We start from the raw sequence: 27,371 nt of genomic DNA, 5'->3' as shown, positions 1-27,371 counted from the left end.
AATCCTCCACACCACACTCAGGAGGTCAACTCATCCCCCCAACCCCCCCATGGTATCAGATCTAGAGGAAGCGAGAGACACCTCTAGATTCCCTTTGACAGCTTGAGGCCATGTAAATCAGGAAGTTGGCCCTAATCAAGAGGCTTGCCTTAAAGACATTGGGTAATCTACCATATACAATGTATTCTGCCATTTGTAATTCAGAGGTCACAGTAAATCAAATATATTTTTCTTTCCTTGTTATAGGGAATACAAGGACAATATCAGAAAAGTTGATGAAGGCATAAACGACATTGTCTCAATGCTTGAGGATTTTTATGGAAATGATGGAAAAACTGCCTTTATCTTAACTTCTGACCATGGAATGACAGATTGGGGTGATACTTTTTAAATCTCTAAAATTACTTAGCAGTTGAGATTATTGGCAAGTTTCTGATTATTTAGAATATGCATTAGCAGTTTTGAAGGCTTCACTCACCATGAAAGCTCTGCTGCCTCCACTGTGCCAGGTGCTTGATTTTGTACAGGGCCAAATGACTCACTGCAACTTCGGCTGAGGAGGAGAAGATTCTGGAGTGATGGAGTTTAGGACTGATGGAGAGGGAGAATTTACTGTAGTGGAGTTTCCATTTAAATGAGTCTCCGACCTTTCTGTGAAAGTCAAAAACTATCCTGTCAACTAAAGGGGACAAACCTAGCCTTAATTTCCAGTTGCATACAAAAAGCTATGTTAATGTCCTTTGATCACTTCACATTTTCTACTTAAAATATTTTGTGTGGTGAAAGTCCTATTAATACATGTTGTTATCAGTTTCACCAAAGGCCACGTTCATCTTATGTGTGAAAAAGCTTGGCTAGATGCTCTCTTAAAGATTGATAAAATATGACTTCCTCCCCCAACGAAATTAATTACCATAACATAATCATGTCTGCTACCAAAAAAGAGGTACATTTTACCAGTCTAAGGTCTTGGCAGCAGTTGTGCTGTAGTGTAAGCATATGAGATTCAGAGAAACTTTTTAGTTTTTCTTTTTGGTGGACCTGGGTCAAATGTACCACTATGGTGACAGTCAGACTTCCAGGGGAAAGAGATTGCAACTTTCCAGTAAAGAATCTGTCTTCCAAAAAGCATCTGTATCATCTAATAGCCTTCTGAGGAGGAGCGTAAACTAAAAAGGGTAAAGAGAGAGTGTGTTCTCCTCTAAGGTTTTCTCTTGTGAGTAGCCCCATTCAAGCAAAGAAACATCTGGTTTCAGAGATGTAGTCAAATTGAGTACGATGTTATAGTTTTGTTGCCAGATATCACAAGTGAGGTTTGTGTATCAAGCTGGCACTATGTGGCAAATATCTTTTCTTCATTCAAAAGAAAAACTGCAATTTGAATCAATCTCACGGTTTTATATGTTACTACTTAGTTGTGTTTGGGGATGCAGAATGTGGGTTTACTTGAGCATTCACTGGGCCAGTCCTACGTGTGTCCAATTGGAAGTATGGCAGAAAAATGATTACCATTAGCATTCTGTAATTCTGAGGTAAGGTTAATCCTCTCGAAGGAAGATTCTGTTCTAGTGGGTGGTAAGCCATGGAGACTTTCCTGCCCAGCATCCATGGAAGCTATTTGTTTTGAATAGCAGTATTTTTATAATTTATTAGCATGGGGTATTTTGAATTATTGATGCTTCAGGTACAGTTCAGGAGTAAAATACAGAGTTTGATTATTGCCTTTTGCATAAAACAAACTGTTCAGAGATGGAATAACAGGATTTGTTTACTCTTAATAATCCATCAGAGATTAAGAGTTTATTTATACTTATTTTTGAAAGCAATCAGTTCAATTATCATTTGCTCATATGCAAAACAAAGGTATGTTTGAATATTACATTTTATTGTTGAGCTAGCTGACATTTATATTGGAACATTTGAATTTTAGAATAAATTTTTTCCTGTTTGTTCTTACAGGCAGCATTCACCACAATAAAAAGACTTTGGGTGTCACTATCATCTTCCTAAGCCTGACTTAGCTTTTTTGTTAATGCATATTTTTGATTTTTGTTTCATTAGCTGAAAATTAACTAGCTTTGTGGAAAGTGCATCTGGAATCCTGGAAAAATATTTAGGGATTCTGCAGGAAGCTGTCTTTAGCTCTCTTTATCTTGGAGGTTATTGATCATGACACAAGGCCTTTGAAAATAGAAGGAAAGGAAGAAACTTGAAATGAGTCAACAGTGTGGCGCAGTTGCAAAAAAAGGCAAATATCTTTCTGGGGTGTATTAAAAGGAGTGTTGTATATACAACATGGAAGGTAATTGTTCTGCTGCACTCAGCAGTGTTGTGTCCAACTTTTGGTGCCACACTTTAAGAAGGATGTGGACAAACTGGAGGGAGTCCAGAGGAGAGCAACAAAAATGATAAAAGGTTGAGAAAGCCTGACCTGTGAGGAAAGGTTAATTAGACCTAATTAGCTTTGATAAAAAAAGACTTGGGGTGGGGGTGGGGGGAGTTAGGGTTAGGGGGAGAACCTGATAAGTCTTCTGATATGTTAAAGACTGTTTATAAAAAGAATGGTGATTAATTGTTCTCTGTATCCAGTGAAGGTAGGACCAGAAGTAATCGGCTTAATTTGGAGCAAGGGAGATTTAGGTTAGATATTACAAGAAAACTCCAGATAGTGAAACACTGGAATAGGTTGCCAAGGGAGGTTATGGAATCCTCATTCTTAGAGGTTTTTAAGAACAGATCGGACAAATACATGTTGAGGATGATCTAGATATATTTGGTCCTGCCTCAGCACTAGATGACCTCTCGAAGTCCCTTCCACCCTTACTTTTTTATGATTCTATAAAATGGGGGTATCCTTTGAATTTTTGAGAGATTTCTCCTGTCCCTCTTTATAAAAAGCCTGATCCTATACCTTTAAAGTGAGTTGGAGCTTTACAATTGACTTTAGTGATTCCAGGATTTTCGAGCCTGAAAAAAGCACATCCGGACCATAGCCAGGAGTCTAAAAGCTTTAGATCTGTGCTTTTATTAGAGCTGTAGTACTAACAGTTCTGCTATTATTTATTTTGAATCCATTCAAAATGTGTTAGGCACCTGACAAAAACAAGTAAAGACACACAAAGTGTTTATGGCACAAAGAATGATGGTCAGAGAGTTGGGTGAGAGGAAAGGGATAATAAGAATGAGGCAGTGGCACGCATTTGTGGGTCAGTTTAAAAAAAATGCACCCCAAAATTTGCTTTTCTCCTGTGATGGATTCACTACACTGGAGAGAGGTCCTAGCTCATGCCTGATGAATGGAGGCAGAGCTCCCTTTTTGAAACTGAAAATTCCCTATCTGGTCCTTCCCCAGTCTCTGTACTCTATAGAGAAGAGCAAATGTTGCCTGTTCTGCTTTCTGTGCGAGGAATTTTTCAAGGAATTCTTTCTTCTGAAAAATATATTTTTTTTCCCCCACTGGAAATTTTTTGTCTGGGAGGGAGAAAATCTTCTTGGAAACCCTTTAACGTGTGGGTCTGGGGACTTCCAAACCCTAGTGGTACATCCCAAGGCCTTATAGTAGTTGTAGAAACTGAACAGCTGCTGCAGCAACTTCAAAAGGCTCCTGCTTATGAACCCAGAAAGAAAAGAAATCTTGCATTGGAAGGGAATGCAGTGGTTGGGGCAGATTTTCCTAGCATCAAAAGCTTCCCTGAGTGGTTACCACTCCAGGGAGATGTTAGGTCACCTATTTCCTTCTGCTTTGCTGAACAATGGATTTGGGATACACCAAGGGATTCAGAAGGCTATTCTTAGCACCTGATACCAACCTGACTTCTCTGCTGGATAATCATGCTTCCATTATGAGCCAGTCCTCTCACTCTGCTAGAAAACAGTTTGCTAGTTTGTGGTCCGCTGGGGACAGCAGCAGAGAGAGGAGTTTTAGAACCTCTGCCAGTCTGCTCTCTGCCAAGACCTGCACTATGAGAAAAAAAAAATCTAAACAAGTTCAGGTAGGGGAGAAGATCTCCTTTATTGAGCCCATTCAGATAAACAGCATCTATTCTTCCCTGCTCCTGCACTTTTGCCCCTCTCTCTCAGGGTTAGTTTCCTTTGTACTAAAGCTGCTCTCCTTGGATTAACAAGAATCTCTGATTCAATCATCAAAACGGAGGGAAGCGGAAGAACTTTGTGTGTAGGGGCTTAAATCCACAAATCCTTCCCAGACCTGCAGGTTCTTAGGCTCAAAGTGGCTTAAAAGAAAGCAGAGTTAGTTAGCAAACTTTAACCTTTCATTTGTACCCTACCAGTTGTTGCACACGCAACCTCAACTCTATCTCAGGGAGGGGGAGGGATAGCTCAGTGGTTTGAGCATTGGCCTGCTAAACCCAGGGTTATGAGTTCAATCCTTGAGGGGGACCACCTAGGGATCAGGGGCAAAATCAGTACTTGGTCCTGCTAGTGAAGGCAGGGGGCTGGACTCAATGACCTTTCAAGGTCCCTTCCAGTTCTAGGAGATAGGATATCACCATTAATTTATTTATAATTTTCTGGAGCATATATATAAGATTTCATCTTTAATTACATACCAGTAATTAAATTTGATATTCTTTCACACCCTTCTCATTACATACACACACCTTGTAGAATGTGTTTTGTAAGGTATACTGGGAACAGGACAGGGCACCTATGATTCCCCAGCTTGTTCAGTGGGCACCTTTCACCACTGGAAAAGGGCAGTGGAGGCTGCAGATCCTTTGTACCTTTGCAAATCAAGTCACTTATTTAGGTGCCTAAGATCCCAAACTTGCCAAAATGTATAGACATGTTTAACTTTACACACCTGAGTAATCCCTTTGGTTTCAATGGCACATGCAAGTTAGGCACATGTATATGTTTTTGAAGGTTTGGAGCCTAAGTGCTTAACTTTGGGCATTCAAATTTGAAATTTTTGACTTGAATTTCCTTGTTCCTTGGTTTCCACATATTTTAAAATGAAGAAAAATATCTATTTCAGAGGGTGGTGGTGAAGCTGAAGTTAGCCAATGTTTGTAAATTGCTTTGTGATTCTCAAATAGATGTCACTACATAAGTGCAAATTTTAAAAGAAAGGTTTCTAAAATGTCTCGTCATTGCAGTAGAATAACATGTGGTGCTAGTGTAGCCTGCCTGAAGAGTATAGCCAGGATATTTTTTCTAGGCAGCAATTTTAACTTGGCTCTGTGAGAGCACTATTTGCCTTGCTTATCAAGTCATTGTGCTTTTGGTTTGTCATATCTGTAGGCTCTCATGGGGCTGGTCATCCCTCAGAGACTTTAACACCATTGATTGCTTGGGGAGCTGGAGTGAATTATCCACAGAAAGTCACATTCCAGTTCTTCGAAGATGAATTTTTAAAAGGTATGTAAACAAATCACCAAATTACATTAAAAATTTTCAATGGAAAGGGCAATATTTGAACCTCACATCCATCGGATTTAAACTGCATTGAAATTATGGCGCAGTAAGGTTTGTAAGCAAGAAAACAAAGGCAGAATTTGCCCCAGAGACCTTGTGTTCTACGTTACAAGAAAAAGGGGTAGTTGGGGAAGTATGTGGTGATGGTTGTGGAAGGCTTGTCTCACGAGCAAAATCTCACTTGCAGAGTTTCCTTCCAATTGTCGCTTCCGAATAGGTGTGAGAAGGATGTTCATGTCCCAAAAACTTTGGATGTCCCAGTTGAAGCATGGTTCTGAGGATGCCTCTGAGGTTAATTTATCTTCACAGAAGCTAAATACTTCTACATTGATTCCAAACTTTCTTGTAGCCCCACCATAGCATAGCAGTAGTCATGCTGCCATGGTCTTGTTTTTTGCAAATGGCCTGAATATACTCCCCATCCCCCAAGGGTTTCTTAAAAGGGTGGAGTGGCCTGCATAAAATACTGATTGGGTAATCCTGCAGGTTTTCAGGTGAACAGAATACAGTGGAGAGCATGGCTATATTCCTGGCTTTAGCCCTTCCTGACAACTAGGGTGACCAGATCAAAGGAATGAAATATTGGGAGGGGTGCGGAGCAAAAAAAAATGGCGGCGGAGCAAAAAAAAAAGCAGTTTCGCAGGGGTGGGAGGCATTAGCAGGCCCCAGCCGCGCTGTCGGATCGTACACAGCGCCCCGGCTGCGTGCACTGCCCACCCCACGGCAAAAGGTGGCTCCGATGCAGAGGGGGCTGGGGATAAAGAGGGCATCGGGGGGGGACCAAGAGGAGGCGCTGGGAAGCACAGGAGTTCAGTTGGGTGAGGGCGTACAGCTCCAGCGGGGCCCCGGGCAGGGCACAGGCTGGATGGGCGCAAGGAGGCAGAGCCTCGCAGCGGTACCGGGCGGGGACAAAGCTGTCTCTCCCCTGGAAGTGGCTGCAGGAGCCCCTGAGCCCGGGGCTGGGCACAGGGCAGCAGCGGTGCATGGGAGCCGGGGACCCCGGGAGCGGCACGGCGCGGTCATGCAGGGGGCCGGGACTGGCACAGCTGAGTCGCAGCGGCGGCCGGTCTCCCGAGCGGCTCCCCGGGGCTCCGGGCTGGGCAGCAGGTGGGAGCCGGGGCTTTTCCTGGCCCCGTGGAGCCTCCCGGCCCGCCCTGGGCACATGCGGTGTTATACCAATAGAATAAAAACCAGCAGGATCTTATTAAGAGGGATAAGGCAAAGCTGCCACATTTATTGTAAATATAATGATAAAGCAAAAGATAAAAGTAAACAACATTGTTTGACCACTTATTCCTATCACTGCTTATTCCTTATACACACACACACAGATAGATAGTTAGCAGCAGAACCAGAGACTCAAAATCCTCAGTCTTGAGAGTCCATTCTGATAGGAATTAATTCCTATGTTACTCTATGGGAGCTGTTTCATCCTGCTGTTGCTGACTCAATCAGAAGATGGCACATTCCTGTCCAAAGTGGCACATTCCTGGTGGCTCCACACTGTCCAAAGTTTGTGTTTATCATCCTTCCAGGTGATGGAGTGGATCCCAGTTTACCCTCCGGGGGTTGTCTGGTAGTTCACTTGACACATTCTTCGGCCAATGGATACTCCCTTTCTAGGCTGGCACCTCCCTAACCATTCATGTACATCAGGCATTCATCAACATACATTCCATATCTTAACCATATTTTAATTTACTGTCTCCACCACTTTCGGGGTGTGTGCTAATTCATTTGAGACTCCCGGCCCTTTAATCACAGAGGGTGGGGGTCTTGTTTTCCTAGGAGCCATTGCTGTTACAGTGAAGTGAAAGTCACTTAACGGCTTATAGTGTTTGTTTACATTGTATCAATTACTTCAAGAACAAAGTCAATTAACTTGTTTGTAAGTTTTACATAGTAATAAAGTATCTTTCACAGGATAGATACAATCAATGGTTTCTACAGACAGTAGCTTTAACAGAAGTTAAAGTTTTAACAGAAGACCCAAGAGATTTTTGTACTTGGTGAAACTGTTGGATTTTAAAGAGGGACAAATTATGAGGGGGTCACTGTCACTTGGGGGAATCACGGTTAGTACCTTCTTTAATATCCCTATAGCGGCGTGTCCTGCTGCTGGCGGGGAGCCCCACGCCTTTCCCGGTTGGCTGCGCTCCAGCGGCTCCTTCCCGGTGGGGCGAGCCGCTGGAGCGCAGCCGAGCGGGAGAGGTGCGGGGCTCCCCGGCAGTGACGGGGAAGTTTATGGGTTCCGGGGACCCTGGCCGGCTCCTCGCCCCGTCCGCTGGCCGGCCCTGCCTGGGACAAGTCTCACCCCCGCAGCCCCTCTGCGACGCGTGTCTCCGGCAGCCCCCGGGCCATGCCCAGCTAGCCCCTGGCAGCCGTGGCAACTTTTCCTTCCCCTCCCGCGTTCCTGGTAGATGCCCGACCCTCCTCCACACATCCCTCCTCCTAACCTCCTCCCTCCATCCCCCTCACATCCCATGCAGCACCGCACGCTGGTGTCTGGCGGCCTCCCTCCAGCGCTTGCGCAGCCGCCATACACCTGATCAGCGGCGTGCAAGCCTCGGAGGGAGGGGAATGCGGGCTGCGTGCTTGGGGAAGAGGCGGGGCCAGGGCGGGGATTTGGGGAGGGATCCAATGGGGAAAGGAGTGGGCGGAGTCAGGCCGGGGGGGGGGTGTGAGCGCCGGAGTGGAGGGCAAATGTGCTTTTTTTTGTCCAGTGTCCCGACTGAACATTGGTTGGGACGCGGGACAAAGAAGCAAAAATTGGGACGTCTGGTCACCCTACTGACAACAGCCCACAGTTTCCAAATCTCCTGAGCCCCAAATGCATGTCTTTTGCACAGAGAGACTTCCTTATTCTCTGTTGAAATGGATGTGCCATGGAAACACTGCTTTCCTACCACACTCTTCTTCTGCAAATTGGGGGTTCTTCAATTTCATTTTCCTTTGTGTGGCTGTAGTGGAACTTAAGGTAGTTGTGCTTTTGGAGTAAAAGAAAGCACTGCCATGACCTTCCTTATGTTTTTCTTTTTTCCGTTTAAAATTTTTTTTTATTTCAGAAAAATTATGCAATCCTTGCAAGGTGTTAATATATGAAGTATGGAAGAGTTCATATTTAATATTCTAAATACATGATATATTAATATACTGGATTATTGAAACTTCATTGCGGTTCTGTGTTGCCATGTATGTTTTGAGATACTACATCATGCACTTGGCTTGCTTTTCTTTTTCTCTTGTGCTCCATTTTTGTACCTGTTTCATTTCTCAAGACCTCCTAAGGGTCTAAGACTGCTCAGGATCAGTGGGGTAATAAGTTTCTTTGTCGCTATATTCTTTGTCAGGCTACATTAGAGAGGGGAGTAAAGAGGCAAAAATGAGCAGTCCAGAGGTTTTCATTCTGCCATGTGCTTGAGAAGAGTAATGGTAGTAGAGACCAAATAAATGTGACTACTCTGGGTACAGATGATGCTAACATTTCACTTTTCTAGGATCAAGTATTTGCACAAAATTATTGCATCTCCAATAGGTTTGAAAATAAGCCACGAAATAATATATTGACAATAAGCAAAAATGGCTGACTTTGAGGCCTAGGCCATGATGGTTGAACTGCCAGAAACATCAAGGTGTAGTTTTCAGTGTAGTTGTAGCCATGTTGGTCCCAGGATAAGAGAGAGACAAGATAGGTGAGATAATCTTTTCTTCTTCGAGAGGGTGCTTGACTCTAAGTGCTTCAGATCAGATATATTAGGTAGCAGTATCCATTCGGTATGGGCATGCGTCCTCTGCAGCCTCTTGTTTGCACCATGGCTATATAGAGTTGCGTGGGCAAATCGCCCTCAGTTCCTTCTCAGCTGCCTCAGCCTGAGACGGAGTCTCAGCAGTGTCTGAGTTGAGCTTACCTCAACTGTACTTTTTTTCTTGTATCTTACTAGTTACTTAGTGGTAGTTCTTAATGTTTACTTTGTGTTAGTTGTAATAATTTTATAAATGTTAAAAAATGTTAAAAAAAATTAAAAATGGAAAAAATATTTGAAAAAAAAGAAGAGATTTTATTTATACTTTTTATGATAGGGACGGTTGTCCTTGTGCCTATTTTTTTTATCCCCTCAGGGGAACTTGAATGCTGGGAGGACATGCCCAGTTCTTCTGGTTTTAAACGCTTCCTTTTGTGCCAAGAGGCTATCCCAGTCAGTGACATAGAACTGTTTTTTCGCCAACCAAACACAGTTTGAACAAACTGTTCTTGATGCCTTTGGTCATGAAAAACTCCCTTGACTGGTGGAAGGATACTCACAATGTTTGTGCGGGGTCTCCTTTGCTTATCCATCTCCAATGTCATGCATCCCTATTGGGATGGGAAGCCACCTAGAAACCCATACTGTTCAAGGCAGGTGATCTCCTCTCGAGTCCTCTCTGCTGGAACTCAGAGCAGTCAAATGCCTGTCTCCATTTCCTTCTGCTGATCGGGGCAGATATGTGAAGACCATGATGGACAGCATGTCATGAATGCTTCATATCAACTGTCATGGGAGCAAGACCACACTCCCTCTGTGTCAAAGCAGTGAGGCTCTGGAATTGGTGCACACAAAACCAGCTCAATATCTCAGCAGCTTACCTTCCAGGCATACAAAACATCACAGCAACTGCCCTTAACAGGTGCTTCTTGGAAGATCATGAATGGGAGATAGATCCCATTATGCTCCCCCGGATATTTCAATGTTGGGGCATCCTGCAGATAGACCTCTTTGCCACAGCTAAGAACAAGAAGTGCTCCCAGGTCTGCCTGAGAGACAGACTGCGTCACCACTCCCTGGGGGATGCCTTTCACCTTTGTTGGAGTTCAGGCCTGTTGTATGCATTTCCCCCAATTCCCTTGATGGCCGAGGTGCTGATCAAGATAAGAAAAGACAAGGCCAGGGTTATTCTAGTAGTTCCGACATGGCATAAACGTGGTTCCCTTACCTCACCCAGCTTGCTCTTTTGTCAACCGGGCCATTCCCCATCTTGTCTCAGGATGCCAGTCAAAACCTCAAGGTTCTTTGACTTAAGGCATGGCTAATAGATGGTATGCAGGGTTAGAAACATCTGAGGATGTAAAGAGAGCGCTGTTATGTAGTAGGAAACGATCCACTTGTGGTACCTATGTGCAAAAGTGGATAAGATTCAGACACTGGTGTGACCTAAGACATCTTTCACCTACATCCTCTCTGTTATCAGTTATATTGGATTACATACTAGAGATAAAAATGACAGGATTGTCTCTAAGATCCGTTACAGTGCACTTGGCAGCTACTACGGCCTTCCATCATATGGTAGAGAGTTTCTCCATCTTCACTCATCCTACAGCAAGGAGGTTTCTCTAGGGACTGGAGAACATTTTTTTCACAAATCAGATGCCCTGTACCGGCATGGGACCTCAACTTGGCACTCAAAAGTGGGGCCTGGTAAGGCATCTAACTATGGCTACCTGCTTCCTTCTACACTTGTCTGTAAAAACAGCTTTTCTAATAGCCATTACTTCTACTTGAAGATTTGGAGAGATACAGGCTCTGACCTCCCTCTCCCCTCAGTCTTGTTTTAAGGATAAGATCATGTTGCGACCACATCCCAAGTTCTTACCAAAGGTATCCTTGGAATTTCACATAAACCAACCTATCTATCTTCCAGTTTTCTTCTCTAAGCCACACCAGAATAAAAGAGATGTGGCATTACATACACTTGATGTGAGGAGGGCATTAGCCTTTTATATAGATAGGACTAAGACCTTTAGAAAAACTCCCAGATTGTTTCTCCATTGTGGACCGAACTAAGGATCTCCAATTTCCAAGCAAAGACTCTCTAGATGGATATGTGGCTGCATTACCTACTGCTCTGAGTCTCATGATCTCTAACCTCCTTCTAAAGTATTATCTCTTTCCATGAGATCTCTCTCTATTTCAATAGCCTTTCTTAAGAACGTTCCTGGCACGGAAATATGTAGAGCAGTGACTTGGACCTCCATTCATATATTCTCATGCCTCACCTTCTGGTGCCATGTTTAGCTCTACTGTACTATTTTCAATCTTTGACTCAACTCCTAAATCCCACACCTCTGTAGAGGGTCCTGCTTGGTAGTCACCTAGAGAGGAGCACCTATAGGGACACTACTCAGATAAGAAGAGAAGGTTAATCTCCCTGTGCAGTAATTGTGGTTCTTGGAGATGAGTTCCCCTATGTATGTTCCACTACCTGCCCTCCTCCTGCTTGTGCTTCAGAGTTCTTTACAGTGGAGCTCTGTGATCTAGAAGGAACTGATGGTGGTTCACTCACACAGCTCTGTAGAGCCATGGTGCAGGGCATGAGACTGCAGGGGGCGCATGCGCAAGCTGAATGGATAGTGCTACTTAAAATCTCTGATTTGAAGCATGTGGGATGCATGCGCACCCAGAATGGAGCACCCATGGGGACATGCATCTTGAAGAACCATAGTTACTGCACAGGATGAGTAACCTTCTCTTATTGGACCAGCTTCTGTTGATGGAAGGTACAGGCGTATGAGCTACACAGCTTCTTCAGGTCTGTAGAAGTAAATCAGTGTGTCCCAGATCTGAAGAGGAATGTTGTGTAGCTCAAAAGCTTGTACCTTGCACCCACAGAAGCTGGTCCAACATATTACCTCACCTATCCTGTCTTTCTTAGAAACTCCAAGGACACTTACTACTTCTAAGTACAAAATGTATAGCCCTAATAACATTAATTTTTACTGTAAAAGACCAGTTTTACAAATTGGGTATCAGCTATCCCAGTTTTGCCTGATCCAGTTCTCAGATTCTTTTCAATTATTATAAACATCTGCATTTTAACTGAAATTCTGATGGAAGTGTTGGAGCATGTAAATAGACTATGGGTGAATTGGGTATTTAAATTGACACCCTGCTATGGAAGGAGAAAAGACCATGGTTATCGACTGTGGGGAATATTTTGTTCTCTCAGCTGAGGGGTTTCCTCCACATTTATGCTTCAGTCCCATGAAACACTTCTTCAAACACACCCTCATTGAAGGGCTTGCATTGTAGTCACTAATCTCCTAACCAAAGAACACAGGATGGGTTTGGGTCTCTTTTGGAGCAGCATTTACTTAATTTACTTAATTGCCATGAATAATCATTGTTGCCTGATAAGAACTCCTCCTTGTGGCTCAGTGTTCTGCTTTGACAGCATTACACAGCAACTCCTGGTGGGCTGCGAAGTAAAGAATACAAGTGTAAAATGCTCTCCTGTAAGTTCATTCAGAGCATCTCTGCTGCACCACTAAGCTATTCTACCCAGTGATGTGGTTTTAATAAAGTTGTTCTATTATGTGAAAGGAAAGATGTACCTGAAGATCTCTGTGAATTTAACTGTTCTCTTGACCCCTTCCCCATCCTCCAAAAACAAACAAACAAAAAAGTTTAAGAAGGTTGCATAAAGAAAATGAGAAAATCTAAAATTCTTGCATTTTTTTAGAACATTTTGATATCTTTGTGATTTTTTTTTTTTTAAAGATTGCATACATTGGTGCACAGGCATAATGTCATGAAAATGCTTCCAATCCTTTTGAATTTCTCAAATATACAAGAATCCATAGGAGACAACACAATTGTTTTTAATGCCTCCAAACTTTTTATTCTCTGTTTATGGCAAACAGTTCCTTGGCGGTTTAGTGAGTTTTTCCTTGTCCCATCACCCCATCAGGGGTGGATATTACCTGAGGCAGTGGTTGCAACAGAGAGTTACCCTATCCAATTTGGTATGGAATGATTGGTGTGCTCCTCATATGGCTAGAAGGCACACTGCTTGCTCTGAGATGACACCTTTTCCCTTATCAGTCATTTCACCTGTATTTTGCCTCCCCTAGAGGCTGATCAGATTACCGGCTTAGCAAGAATCCTGACAGCACACCTATATCAGTGTCTGCTTTGTGCAAAGCATATCAGCATCCATTTGGCCATCATAATGACTCCTGTATAACTCTCTTCTTTCTGAAAAGTTGCTCTCTGATTCCTTGGTGAAATGAATGTTACACAGATTTAGGGCCTGCTCCCAATGAAGTCAATTAGAGTTTTGGCATTGAGTTCAGTAGGAGCAGAATTTTGTTCTCGCATACAGATTTTACCATGCCAAAGGAGACATAGAATTGATGGATTGTCCTTGCCTATTGCAGCTTCTGGAGGAAGCTCTGCTAGAAGCTTCTGGAACCAGAGTTTCTCCTTATATAGGGAGCTCAGGCTCACTGTTGCTGCACATTGACTGCGCCCTATCTACAGGATGTTATAGAGGATTTTTCCTTTGGATTGGATGGGCCTTAGCAAACTCCTTGTCCCTCCCCCCCATCTTTTTTTTTGGTATTTGGTATTTTGACACTAATTTCCCTCCATTCCCTTTGTGGCTGACTGCCCAGCAGACCTCAGCTAGAAATTTGGAGAGCAGGGTAAGAGTGTTTGTGTCCTGTCCACCAGTAAGCCGTATCCAACAGCAAGAAAATTGCTCTGGGCACCTTATACAGAGCCCATGCGTTATCCACCTGAAATGGCAGATAAGAACAAAAAAAGCACAGTCTGCAGTTAGATGGGAGGGTGTCTGTTTTTCCTTTGTGCTCCTGTGAGTCCAACCCTACCATGGCCAGTTCTGCAGGTATCCTCCAGTGTCCCAGCAGCTCTTAGATCTAACTAATTATGGGTGCCATAAAAAGCTATGAAAGAGAGATAAATAGTGTTGTATATTTGGAAGCATTTTTCTGGGAAAGTACTGCATTCATAGCTTCAAAAGTTTCTAACAGACAAGCCTCCATGAACTGCAGTGTGAGTAGTCAACCCATCAGTTTTGTGTCTCCTCTGCACTATTGTTTTCTTATTATGAGGAAACAAAATTGTTCTATTACATAACAGGGAAAAGAAATATAAGTGAGATTCTCATGGAAATTAATTCAGGTTATTTTGATACAAGTATATCACTATGAATACATGACTAATACTGATAATACACTTCATGTGTTACCATAGGAACTAGCTGTAAATATGTTTCTCACTGTTAAGCTATATAGCTGTTGTATACGAGTTGAGAGCAGAGACACTCGAAAAACATACACCAATAATCAGACCCCTGAATCTAGTCACTTGATGAATTAAGTGCTGAGAATAAGCTAGGCACAATACAAGACCCAGAATACAGCTTCCCCAGGCAACTTATAGTCTAAAGAAGATAGAGTACATAGGCGACATTGGGAGGCCCAGACAGGGGAATGACAAGGATTTTTAATATTTATTTTAACAATAAATAACAGACTAAGCTAGAACTGTTAATTATGTTATAGCCGTGCTTCTCTGGTGGTTGTAATAAATTTGATTGATTTACGCTTTCATTTATGAAGAACCATATTAGTTACAAACTTTATTAAATAGAAATTGTGAAGGTGAACTGATTCTGTCTGACTCATCTGATGTAGCAGACAGAATCCTGCCTTTGATCTCTGTATGGTATCCATTTATGGCAGTGGAAGATGCATGTGCAGATGGAAGACATTATCTGGTCTATTCAGGCTTTGTCTATACTCAGGGAACTTAAAGTGGTTTTCCTCCTATTGCTGCTATTAGTTCAGCTCCCTAGTATAGAGAGGCTGCCACTGGCATTTTAACACCCTGTCTGAGACCTTCTCTGAGACCTGCTTTGACTGGGTACATGGCATCGTGCTTAAAATGCTAGTTGCAGTCTACAGCTCTTTTTAACCCCTGTCACTTTCCCCTACTTCTCCTTCTGTTACTGTGGGAAGACTTCTGCAAAAAAGATGGGCAAACTGCCTCTTCTCTGCTCGTGACATCACTGCTAGGAGGAGTAATTCAAAAATTAGAAACCAAGGCAGTGATGAAAAAATAAACTGCTAAATTAAGTTTTAAAATGGCCCCCAAGCCCTCTCCCAGTTTGATGTTGCTTTCTAAAGAGGCAAATGTAGATACAATAGACTAGAGGTTGTTTGGGTCCAGGTGGAAAAAGAGCCCTTTATAAGAGGTCATCAGGTTAATTGGCTAGCAGTAAATAATTAAATCTGACTTTGTCCAGACCAGCATTTTGGTATGTCCTGGGCTGTTAAACAATAGGGGATTTTTCTGAGCCTGGTCTGACTGTCTGCCACAAATAATACTGTGAATCTACCCCTCAGTGCCTGTGAGCTAAGGAGGTGCTTCTGGTGGTTAGAGGCTTACATTTTCAGAGCTGCCTGTGAGATCTAGATACCCTGTTTCCAAATCTCACTTTGAATCCTTTAGTTTTCTCAGGAAGTTATGCATGTGTGTCCCTGTTATACAGGTATATATGTTTTTTTTTGAGGCGGGGGGGGGGAGGGGAGAAGAGATTTCCTTCAGATGACTGTAGTCACAAGTACAGCCAGTGGATTTTCCTTATGGATGAAAGAAAATTTAATCTGAAAGAAATTAGTTTTGTTCTTTTTGCCAGTACTCTCCCTTGGAGCTGTGCACTGAAGCCAAAGTATAAGTCTCTCTGAGGAGGAAAGAATCCTTACAGAAAGTACTGGAAACTCATTAAGAGTCAAATTAATTATTTCTCTAAAACAGTGATACTCCGATGCCAGTGATTCAGGAGCCAAATTAGCCATCAACATTAGCCAAAAGAGCCACAATCATGTGAATTGATAGTTTCATTTACTATAGTGCTATATATTCATATTTAAACAGTATGACAGTAGAAATATTTAGTTATATTATTCTCACAGCAAAATAACACATCACATATTATTACTTTATCAACTACAATTGGTTAATAACATAGAAAAAGCATCCTGATTGGTTAATAACTTAGACTGATTAATAATTAAATCACACGATGTTTTAATATCATGTGTTGCAAAGACCTGCAGGGGACCCATTAAAGAGTCACTTGTTGCTCGTGAACCTCAGTCTGAGTATCACTGCTCTAAAATCTGCCTGGATCAGCTGCTCATGTGCTCTCTTATTGCTTTTAGAATGGAAACTGGAGAAATGGAAGAGGCTGGATGTCAACCAGGTATTAAATGTATCCTACTCAAAAGCTCATTACATTAATTCAAAGAGGAAAGTTAATCTCCCACACCACATTTATAAAGGCATTTATGAAAGAAAGGGTGATTGTGCTAACATAATATTTTTCCAGAGTTTGCCACTTGAATATTAAATGACATAGACCACTGCCCTCAGAAACTACATGTGTCTGGGGAAAATTCCACCCTCAGACACTCACAGCTGTTATCTGCATCAATTAATGCAATCGCTATGTTGCTGCAACAGTTTTGCTTCAACTAAAATAAATCACCTTCAGGAAAGGGGCCAAAGATGGGAAATTCAGCCTAGAAGGTGAACGTTTTGGAAAGCTATGAGCAATCAAAAAGAAGAGGTTTAGAGTAGAAACTACTGAAAGCAGCACCATGGCAAGCACTTTTGAAAATGAATACAAGTCTTTAGGTCTGTAAGCGTTGTGAAATCTTCTTTCCATATAAGTGTAGAAAGGAGTCTTCAGTTTCAATGTGTATTTGATAATTGACTTGGAAACAGAAAGTTAGTTTTGTCTGTGACAAATAGTATATTATCATTTGCTGTGTATTTATTTTAAGCAGAACTCCTTTCCGGAAATTCCAGTGAGGAGTTCTGCTTAAAAATCAATGGTACAATATGACTTTGTGTGTTTTGCCTACTATAAATAGTGACTCAGATTCTCCTTTGGTGCATAGGTAAATCTGTAGTAACTCCATTTACTTTAGTGGAGTTACTCCAGATTTACACCAGTGTAGCTAAAGAAATTGATTTCTAGTCTTTTTATGTTAAGGAAAATAAAAATGATAAATACTAAGATCCAGATGATGAATAGTACCTTATTCCATGAGTAGTCCTATTGAAGTTAAGGGACCATTCATGGAATAAGAGGGAACTCAACATGACTAAAGGTATCGGAACCTAGCCCTAAATAGTAAAGGTTGGTCAATGGCTGACATTCTAATAACAAGGGATTAAGAATTCCTTTTTATACATATTATGCTTGGTGTGCCACTTAAAAAAAAAAAAAAAGAGAGAGAGAGAAGTGTGAAGAAAATAATTCTTACTTTGATGAAAATAATGAAAAAAAAACAAATAAATTTATCTGATAAAACAGTGAAGGAGATATTGAATTTTGAATTTAAAAAAGGTAGGGTTTCTAATGCACTTTTAAAAGTGAATTTATTTTTTTAAATGTGAAATTTTAATATATAAATCTGTTGAATTATCAAACGGGTTTAATTTGGTAGACCATTAAAACTTGTTCTGAAAACTCAAATTTTGATTCCATTCAGAATCAAGAGCATTATTTTGAACCCTAAAAAATATTACTTTGCTGGACTGCTTTAATGCTGTGATAGATTCTATCAGATAGGATACTATTCACATTTCAAAATACAGGTACATTCTTAAAATTAATCTAAATTTATGAATACTTTAAACATTTTGAAGCATGCTCAACTGAGAACATTTTTGTTTGTACAGGCTGATATAGCGCCGCTGATGGCTTCCCTTATTGGTGTTCCTTTTCCCCTTAATTCTGTGGTAAGAAATAAAAAAAAGTAAAAAAGGCTGCATGTTCTTGGGGGGAAAGATGAAAAAAAGATAAAATTGCAAACTTTTGCCATAGTTTATGGGGACTAGTCAAGGATGTAAAATTAAGCATAAGAATAAGTATTGGCAGCATTAAGGCCTAAGCAGATACAATCTGCCTCTTTTATATTATTTTGTAATGTATAACATAATATTTTAAATGATGAAAGTAGTTGATCCATTGTAACCTGTAATTCTAAAAGTATTAAATGGCCACCTTTTTACTTAAACCATGCAAATACTCTGTTAATTTTCTGTAAGGATACAAGAGGGTATGAGCTATCGTTCTTTTTCCTTATTTTTAATTGTAAGAGCTGAAACTGTTTAAAAAAAAATAGTTCCTGAAGTTTAATGTTGAGTTATTTTTAATCAGATTAATTAGTTTACTGAGATATTTTGAGATGATATTTTATTTCATTAGGTTAGTTGATGATTTGATTCCTTATTTGGGATAGATCTTCTTTTTTAACCTTACCATTTATCTATTTGTATCCATTATTTCTGTCACTCAATGGCTGTCTCATATAACGGAACAAAATTTCTTTATTTAGCCCTAATTAACAATTAAAGCTTTAATTTACTTTTATATTGCTTACTTCACATATGCGTATACAGTACATAACAAAAGTTAAGTGGGGAAAAAGCAAATGTGTAGATTAAAAAAAATTGTAAAAAAACTTTTCTGGAGACTTTGGACAAATTCTGTCTTCTGGTCCTGCCTCTTTGCGCTCCATTTCCATATGTGGTCAGTTGGAACTTCCCCTAGTGGTGGGAAAGTTTTTTGCTGGTGTAAAGCTAGCTTAATCAGTTCCTATGCCACTCTTCCTCTCAACGCAAGAAGAGGGTGTCACTGGATCACCTCTGGGGATCATTGCCAGCTGATGTTGTAGGTTAGAAAACACATTCATATGGGATTCTTTGATTTACGCTGAGGCTGGGGCTGGAGATTCACAAGGTTGAGAATTAGGGCTTTCTACATGGGGAAATTGACCACATAGGTATACTGGAATAACTATTCCACTGTGGCTATGTTGGTATAACCCTTTCCTCCCCCAGGTGAACACTCTGTGTGGGAATAAAAATGACTTTATTCACAAAAATAAGCTATGCTGATGAATTTCCCTGTGTAGACCAGCCTTTAGGGAGCAATAACAGTTCCCTTCCAGCCTGGCTCCATTCTCTTGCACTAAGTGGATCTTGGCCCAGGAAAGAATCTGAACCTTCAGAGGGAAACAGATACATTTTGGAAACATAGTATAGATGATACATGTATTTATTAAGAGAGGAGGAGAACAAAGAGAGAATATTAATCGGCCCAGAACTTGTAATAATTAAAAAAATTTACTTCGTATTAGAATTGGACTTTTGCCTTTTGGAGAGATTTCATATGATGATGCAAAAATACACAACAGATTTACAGTAAAATATACACATTCAGCATAGGGCTTAAAAAAGAAAAAAAATCTCTTTTGTATGTCACTTTCCCAAATTGTAAAATAGAGATAATGATATCTATGCATCTTTGTAAAGTGCTTAGAGAGCTTTGAATAATGATCTCTGTGCAAGTGCTGTGTCTTATTTTACAAATGGAGAAACTGAGGCACAGAGGTTAAGTGACTTACTTGATGTTCCACTTCAAATACGTGGCCAATCAGTAATAGCCCCCAGGGTCTCAATCCTAAAATCAAGGAAGTTGGTGAAAGCTTTCTTTGACTTCAATGGAAGCAGGATTGTCCCCGAGATCTTCTGCATCCCAGTTCTCTGCCAAAAGATCATCCTTTGTCTTTAGTTACTGTTAAGCTTCACTTCTTCAGCCTTCATTGGCTTGTTAATTTGTTCCATATAAATTACATAATATAAAATATATGTTCTGTTCAGAATTTTTTTCTGTGAGGTTTGAGAAAGATAGATCTTATATTATACTTCTTATATTGATTAGGTCTGATACAGAGGAATAATTATAGGAAGAGTATTTGTTGTAATTTATAACAATAGGTATTTGAGTAATTGTAACTAGTTTTACTTTGTTTTGTCTAGTTTTGGATTATTTGACCAAATATGAATCTTATTAATTCATGTTTAATGTTTGCAGGGAATTCTGCCTTTGGACTATCTGAATAATAGTGCTCATTTCAAAGCTGAGAGCATGTTTACAAATGCTGTTCAGATTCTTGAGCAGTTTAAGGTAAGTAAATTAACATTCAAGTAAACATTTAAAATGAAAAATATTTCATATTTTTCAATATTTCTATTTAAAAGGTACTACAGTATAGTATATACATCTAAGATAACATTTTGATGATGCATATTGGAATTCAGAGTAAAAGGGAAATCACATGTACATACTATATGATATGAAATAGATAAAAAGCAGATCTATGTGAGATTGGAAATTTCTTGTTTAAATTTAAGAAAAAATTTAACTTTTTTGAATAATTAATTATTTTTATTGCCCTGAGCATAAATGAAGTTCAGTAATGATTATTGTGCATTATACTGGTGTAGAGAATTTAATTTCTAAGAATCCAGCTGGACCTTGGGTATGTGTATGCAGTTCAAATTGAAGTCAATGAGAGCAATGCAGAAATTGGCCCTAAATCTAATTGTGATATCTGAAAAGAAAGTAGGTTGCTATAGATCATGAGTGGGGAATCTGTTTTCTATGCAACTGGGGTTGGAACATTCCAAGCTCAAAGTTCAGGGCCAATAAACAACTTAATCAGAAGGTAACTTGTACATGTCTGCTCATGAAGCATAATGACCAGTAAGTCTCTCAGCCTTTCTTTCTTTCTTTCTTTCTTTCTTTCTTTCTTTCTTTCTTTCTTTCTTTCTTTCTTTCTTTCTTTCTTTCTTTCCACAACACCATTATTTCTATAGTATTGATGGTGTTTGTCACCTTTTTTGCAGGTACATTCGCCTCTTTAGTTAATAGGGTGTTGTTCTTCCCTCCCACCCCCCCAAAGTTGTTCCTGGTTCTTGGCTTTGATTAACTCTTACCCTGGCTTTTTCTAGTGATAAATTTCCTGTTTGCTAGCTTATTTTTGAAGTCTTTTAGGGGGGCATAGGTTGTGTGTGTGTGTTTGAAGGAAAAGTAAGATAACTCAAAAATCATGGGAAGTAGCTCAGCAGCTTAAAGAGATGCCAAGAGATGCTTACTTTTACGGTCCATTGTCCGTACGTTTCCTGTGATGGACAGACCTGATCACTACTTGTATTCCTGGGGAGAATTTTGTCTTGAATGGATGTGAGATATGTAGGAGATTGTTGCTTCAAGCGGTCAGATCCTGGAAGCAGTATACTAGAAATTCCCTTGCTTCTTGTGTGCATCCATTAGGCCCCAGGTCAAACTGGTGCAGGAAGCCTGAAAGCTATTTTCAAGGTCCTCCGGGCTGAGTGACTATGATTGCGTCAGAGTCTCCCATTTTTGTGCACATCCAGTTTGAGAAGTCCAGTAGCATCATTTCACATCTTTACAGCAGTGCATTAGTTCCTGTCTGTTGAAGTCAACACCAATGCTTTGGTATGATCAAATCATTGATTTGATTCCTTGACTGAGTTTAGCTTTGACTCTGTGCTCAAAGTGGAGCCACCCAGTAAACATTGATTATTTTTTCTCACCTTGTACACTGTGGAAGTCCTACTGTGAGAATTTCTGGTAGATGTCTCACATTTGCCTTTCTAAGAGCACGATTGAATCTTTAGGGGTACTCTTTCAGCACTGTGCAAGTAGTTGTATGGAACTCTTAACTATTTACAAGAGTAGAAAACCCAAAAAGCCATCCATTGTGGTAAAAATTTGGCCTTTGTTGCTTTTTTACAGCATTAAGAAGCTTTCATATTTCAACCTAAACACTTCATTAACGTTAATTTCTAATTACAGCTTTTATGTTCATTGCTTTCATAATTTGTTTGCAGATTAAGATGACTCAGAAGAAGGAAACTACATTATCATTTCTATTTACACCTTTTCAGTAAGTGCATTTTAAATTTTTTATATTTTAACTGAATAAAAATTATTTTATTTTTCACTTTGATAAGTATTTCAATTATAAGTATTTGATAAGTATTTATGGGATAACAGACAAGCATTAACCCACAGAGATGCAGTCTCTTTCAAATGTACTGTGAGAATGGCATCCCAAATCTTGCCCTCAGATATGAATGAGAGCTGTGCATGCTTATGAGAGTAGAGTTTTTCCTTAGAATTTATATTTTGGAAGAATTTAATCACATAACTTTTAATCATACTTAAAATAACATAAAATTTTAAAATATATTTTCAAGCCAAGCACATACATTAAAATAACTTTTTTTCTGACTATGGTATGGTTGAGTATTAAATAATAGATTAGAGACATTCTTAGGATTGCAGGAGTGTACAAAATATGTGTTTTTCCGGGTTTGCTCCCTTTTATGAACAAAACACGTCTATACTAGTGTATCTACTCCTACAGTTGCTTGAGCATTTCCATTACAAAGGTGATTTTCAGTTATTAATAACGGTCTTGGATTAAATTTGGTGTGATTCTCAGGGAGCAGTTCCCTCCACCCCCAGGAAGTTTAATCAGAAGTGATTGAGCCATTTTTAAGCATGGTATGAGTAGGGGAAAACAATGAAGATTTCCTGCTAAGAATAAATATTTGTGGCTTTTTTTTTTTTTTTTAAACAACTGTTCAGCCTCAGTGAAAGGTATTGGAAATTTAAAATTTGACAGACTAACTTCCTGCCAAATCAGTTAAAAGGCACATCTGTCTCATGAAAATTGGATTTGACGTGGCAGAGTTTTAAAAGTTTTTAAAACATACTTTATTCATGCACAAAATATATCATTCTGAAATTATTAAAACTAAAAGTCTCATTCTTAAATTATTAAAGCTAACAGTCTCCCAACATTCCATTGACAATGCACAGGTATGCAGACATAAATTGAGTGGAAATTTCAATTGATTAGAAGATATCTGATAATTCCACTGAAGTGGAGTGGAATTTTAGCTTTTATCGGTAAAAGATAGTGAGATATGATTTACTCCTTTTCTTACGACAGTTGGGTATATTTATGTCCCAACTGAATTAAGAGGGAATTTGCCCATTGTGTGGATGTATTAGACTTCAGGCCATACATAGAAGGGGACTCAGCAGTACACAACACTTATGCCCCGCTTTCTCAAAACCTGCAGAATTTACACGCCGTAGGACCTCCATTTCTAGAGCGATGTAGGGTCTTCTGAAGTGGCTTTTGATGTTATTTAGTGTGAGCTGTGTTCTAGCGCATACACCCACTCACCTGTTAATCCTTCCTCACATACAGTAACTCCTCACTTAACATAGTCCTGGTTAATGTTTCATTGTTACATTGCTGATCTATTAGAGAACATGCTTGTTTAAAGTTGCACAATGCTCCCTTATAACGTTGTTTGGCAGCTGGCTGCTTTGTCCACTGCTTGCAGGAAGAGCAGCCCATTGGAGCTAGCTGGTGGGGGCTTGGAACAACGGTGGGCTGGCAGCCCTCCCATCAGCTCCCCTAAGTTCCCTGTGCGGCAGCTGCCCAGCAGGCTATCAATTGCTGGGCAGTTCAGCTGTCCCTCCCTCCACTGCCGTGTGCTGCTCCTGCCCTCTGCCTTAGAGTTGCTCCTGGGAGCCTCCTGCTTGCTGTGCAGGAGATGGGGGGGAAGGTGGGTGCTGATGTCAGGGTCTCCCCCTCCTCCTGTTCCTGTACCCCATCTCCACAGAGCAAGGGGGGGACATGACAGGGCTCAGGACAGAGAGAGCTTGCTGGCAGCAGCTGCTGTCTCAACTTGCTGATCTACTTAAAAAGGTAGTGTATTTAGAGTGGGGTCAGCATACTTAAATTCTGTTGTGTCTCCTCCCTCCATTCGTGCTTCCTTGTAGAGCATGAGGCTATACTAACAACGTGTTAACCCTTGAGGGCTCAGTCGAATGCTAGTTCATCATTTAGCAGCAAGGCATTCCCTGGGAAATATCCCACCCTCTTCCACCCTCTGACTCCACCACTCAACCAAACTTCACAATCATCATTGCTGTATACGGTATTAACTTGTTTGTTTAAAACTTATACTGTGTGTGTGTGTGTGTGTGTGTGTGTGTGTATATATANATACTGTGTGTGTGTGTGTGTGTGTGTATATATATATATATATATTAGTCTTTTGTCTGACAAAACAATTTCCCTGGAACCTAACCCCCTTGTCCCCCCTTTACATTAATTCTTATGGGGAAATTGGATTTGCTTAACATTGTTTCACTTAAAATAGCATTTTTCAGGAACACAACGTTAAGCAAGGAGTTACTGTAGGTTGTTTGTGCTTCTGACAATAATCTGCTTTGAGGCCAGTCTGACTATACACTCAGTTCAAGCTACTTTCTTCCCCAAAGGATTTCAGTCTTGAATTAGATCCACGGATTTGTCTTCAGTAAAATTTAGTTCTGTATTCAGTTGCTGGAGTGTTCCAAAAATGTTTTGTCATTTGGAGCAGCTGCCTTTCCTTCAGGAAATGAGACTGACTTAACTGGAGTCTGTAAAATCCTAAGAACTTTAAATATCATCTCTTTTTGTGATGTAGATTAAATTTGCTAAATAAGATTCCTGTCTTTGTAGACAGAGATTATTTGCTGTGGTATCTTATACCACAGTTTCCTCAAAGGGTAAGATTCAGGATATTTAAGCTCTCAGACCCCAGTCAAAGCAGGCTCAAAAGCATATAAAAAGTTTTAATCAAAACTCTGATTAGAAATGACAGTTTTGTTATCAGAGAATTTGTGAATCCATGTGGAACAAAAATGCCATATGGGAAGGAGGGGCATTTAGGTTTTTATTTCGGTCTGGATCTGCCATGAGGATATTTCCTTTGTTTCCTATTTTTTTCCAGAAAGACCTGTCTAGTTCTGTATCATGATACTTTTCTCTTACGTTAATGCTGAATGTACAGTTAGGAAGATATAACTGCTTTTGAGTTCATGATAGGCAAGTGTTTTGTATCTGTTTTGGTTTTTGAGTTTGGATCAATGTAAATGGAAATCCCAGGGATTTTTATAATTTAACAAATATGAGTGGGGATGGGAGGGGAATGTTCTTTCTGTTCTTCTTTTTCCTTTATGCCACTTTTCCTGGTGAGAGTTGTGGTGGTAGCATGGAGAGTAGGGAGGACCAGATCTCCTTTTCCTCTGCAACAGATTCCAGGTGCGCCTGGGGGATTCCCCAGCATTCCCAGGCCAGCCAGGAGATATAACCCTTCCAAAGTGTCTGGGTCGGCCTCCCAGGGGACATCCTTATCAGGTGCCCAAACAACCTCACCTGGTTCCTCTTGATCCAGAGGAGTAGTGGCTCTCCTCCAAGACCCCCACATAGCTGAGCCCCTCACCCTGTCATGGAGAGTAAGCCCAGAAACCAATGAGGTTTCTCCTCAGGGTGTCTGGGGAAAAATGTACTTTAAACTTAATATGAGCCTGTAGTAATTTTGTTGTACAGTCTGTTGCCCAAGTAACATTAAACAGAACAAACGATTGATTTCTTGAGATTCTCTTTAATAGTATCTGCTTCAGTTGATTCAGTAATAATTCTAATCATCGATGACTTTCTAGGGTTCCTGTGTGTATTAAAAATAAACAAACAAAATACCATAAATGTGCAAATGAGCATGCAGATAGCCTGCATGGTGAAAGGTTTTGGACTAGCACCTGACAGGTTGTTATATGGATCTTTTTAACCTTTTATCTTTACTATATTAAAGATAAATATTCTTGTCTTGCTGAGGTACTGAAGATGAGTGCACTCTTCTACAGTCTGATAATCTTTCCAACTTCATTCTAGGGGAGGAGGGCAAAAAGCCTGACCAGAATCACTACCCAACTCTCATAATAGTTCTAAATTTCCAAAAGTCTTCCACCTGAAAACTTAATGTTAGGTAGTTTACTTGACACCCAGGCTTGATTCTGAAGTGTGCTCATCACTTTGGCTCTGATCTGGCAAAGCACATACTAAACACTAATCATATGAGTAGCCTCATGGACTTCGTGGCTTAAAGTTAAACACGTGCTTAAGTGCTTGATTGGAAGCACCAAAAGGCAGCATGACTATTGTCTTGCAGTGTACATATTATCAGTAGCTGACGACACAGTACTTCTTGTATCATAAGTATTTAAATTGGATAAGATTTCACAAAAAGAAAGAGTACATTTTACTGCTACATTAATATTCTATACTAGGAGAAAAAAATCCTTGGAGCTGAAAAAAATCACCTTACATTTTGTTTGTTTATATTTCCTCCTATTTTTGGAAATAGTGGAAAATGAATTGCACAAGCACAAACTACCTTTTAGAGGCAAAGCATGCCCCTAGGGAAGGGCAAAAGGGGCAGTTTGTTCCAGGCCCCCCATCTGAGAGGGCCCCTCAGTCCATGGAATTTGAGTGAGTGGCATTGTGACCTGGCACACGGGGTTGCACACCACTCAGGTTTGGCAACCATGTGTGCCAGGTCACAGTACTCAGAGAGGGGACCTGGGCCCAACCCTGCAGGACAGAAACCTCCTCTGTCATGCTGTCTGGAGTGGCTCACAACTGTGACTGCCTACCTCAGGGCAGATTGTCAGAAGACAGGGCAGATACCCCAAGCCGGTGGTATGTTTTATAATTAGATTTCACCAAGCCGGTAACAAGTGTGAACTCCTGGATCACCCTGGAGTCACACATGGTCCCCTTAGACTCTCCAGCCTACCTTGCCGCCAGCCGAACTTGAACTTTTTGATAATGGTCACTTAACCAAAAGTCATACCACATCAGGTTGCTCCCAGTACCAAGAGCAATTATTGAGAGGTTAAAGCAGGTAAAATATATGTACAGATGAATAACCATTTGCAATTCCAAATGATGGCAGTGATATAATAAACTGCCAGTTTCCCAGAAGTCTCTTCAGGGTACCCAGATTGTTTCTGGGGATTTCTGCTTTGTGTCTGGTACACTTCCCTGTCAGAGTCCAGAGGTGAAGTATCAGAGGGGTAACCATGATAGTCTGGATCTGAAAAAAGCAACAAAGAGTCCTGTGGTACCTTATAAACTAACACACGTTTTGGAGCATAAGCTTTTGTGGGTGAATACCCACTTCGTCAGATGCATGTAGTGGAAGTTTCCAGAGGCAGGTATAAATATGCAGGCAAGAATCAGTCCAGAGGTGAAAAATCTGTCCTTGAATCCATATTGATAGCTTTTTCTGACAGGAAAAAACAACATGAGCTTTTTCAGTGAGTGAGGAAGGCACTTCGAGTTTTTGACCTCTGGTTAT

At 40.6% G+C, this 27,371-nt stretch overlaps 1 protein-coding gene across 9 annotated transcripts in view; it reads left to right on the top strand.

Annotated features, from left to right (window-relative positions):
- PIGN (phosphatidylinositol glycan anchor biosynthesis class N) overlaps positions 1–27,371 on the top strand; it is a 155,266-nt gene that overhangs the window by 35,848 nt on the left and 92,047 nt on the right. For all 9 annotated transcript variants that reach the window (XR_004644636.1, XR_004644637.1, XM_034762080.1 and 6 more), the window contains 6 exons: positions 247–377; positions 5,263–5,379; positions 16,439–16,479; positions 17,967–18,026; positions 20,167–20,259; positions 21,990–22,045. Coding sequence is in view for 7 of the 9 variants with exons in the window: in XM_034762080.1 (XP_034617971.1) it covers positions 247–377; positions 5,263–5,379; positions 16,439–16,479; positions 17,967–18,026; positions 20,167–20,259; positions 21,990–22,045 (498 nt within the window). In the remaining 2 variants the exon portion in view is untranslated. The remainder of the gene's footprint in view (positions 1–246; positions 378–5,262; positions 5,380–16,438; positions 16,480–17,966; positions 18,027–20,166; positions 20,260–21,989; positions 22,046–27,371) is intronic.

Source organism: Trachemys scripta, chromosome 2 (genome assembly GCF_013100865.1).
Source record: "Trachemys scripta elegans isolate TJP31775 chromosome 2, CAS_Tse_1.0, whole genome shotgun sequence".
In the NCBI taxonomy this organism is placed as follows: domain Eukaryota; kingdom Metazoa; phylum Chordata; order Testudines; family Emydidae; genus Trachemys; species Trachemys scripta.
Note: the sequence above shows the minus strand (reverse complement) of the source record. Positions and strands in the feature narration are given on the sequence as shown.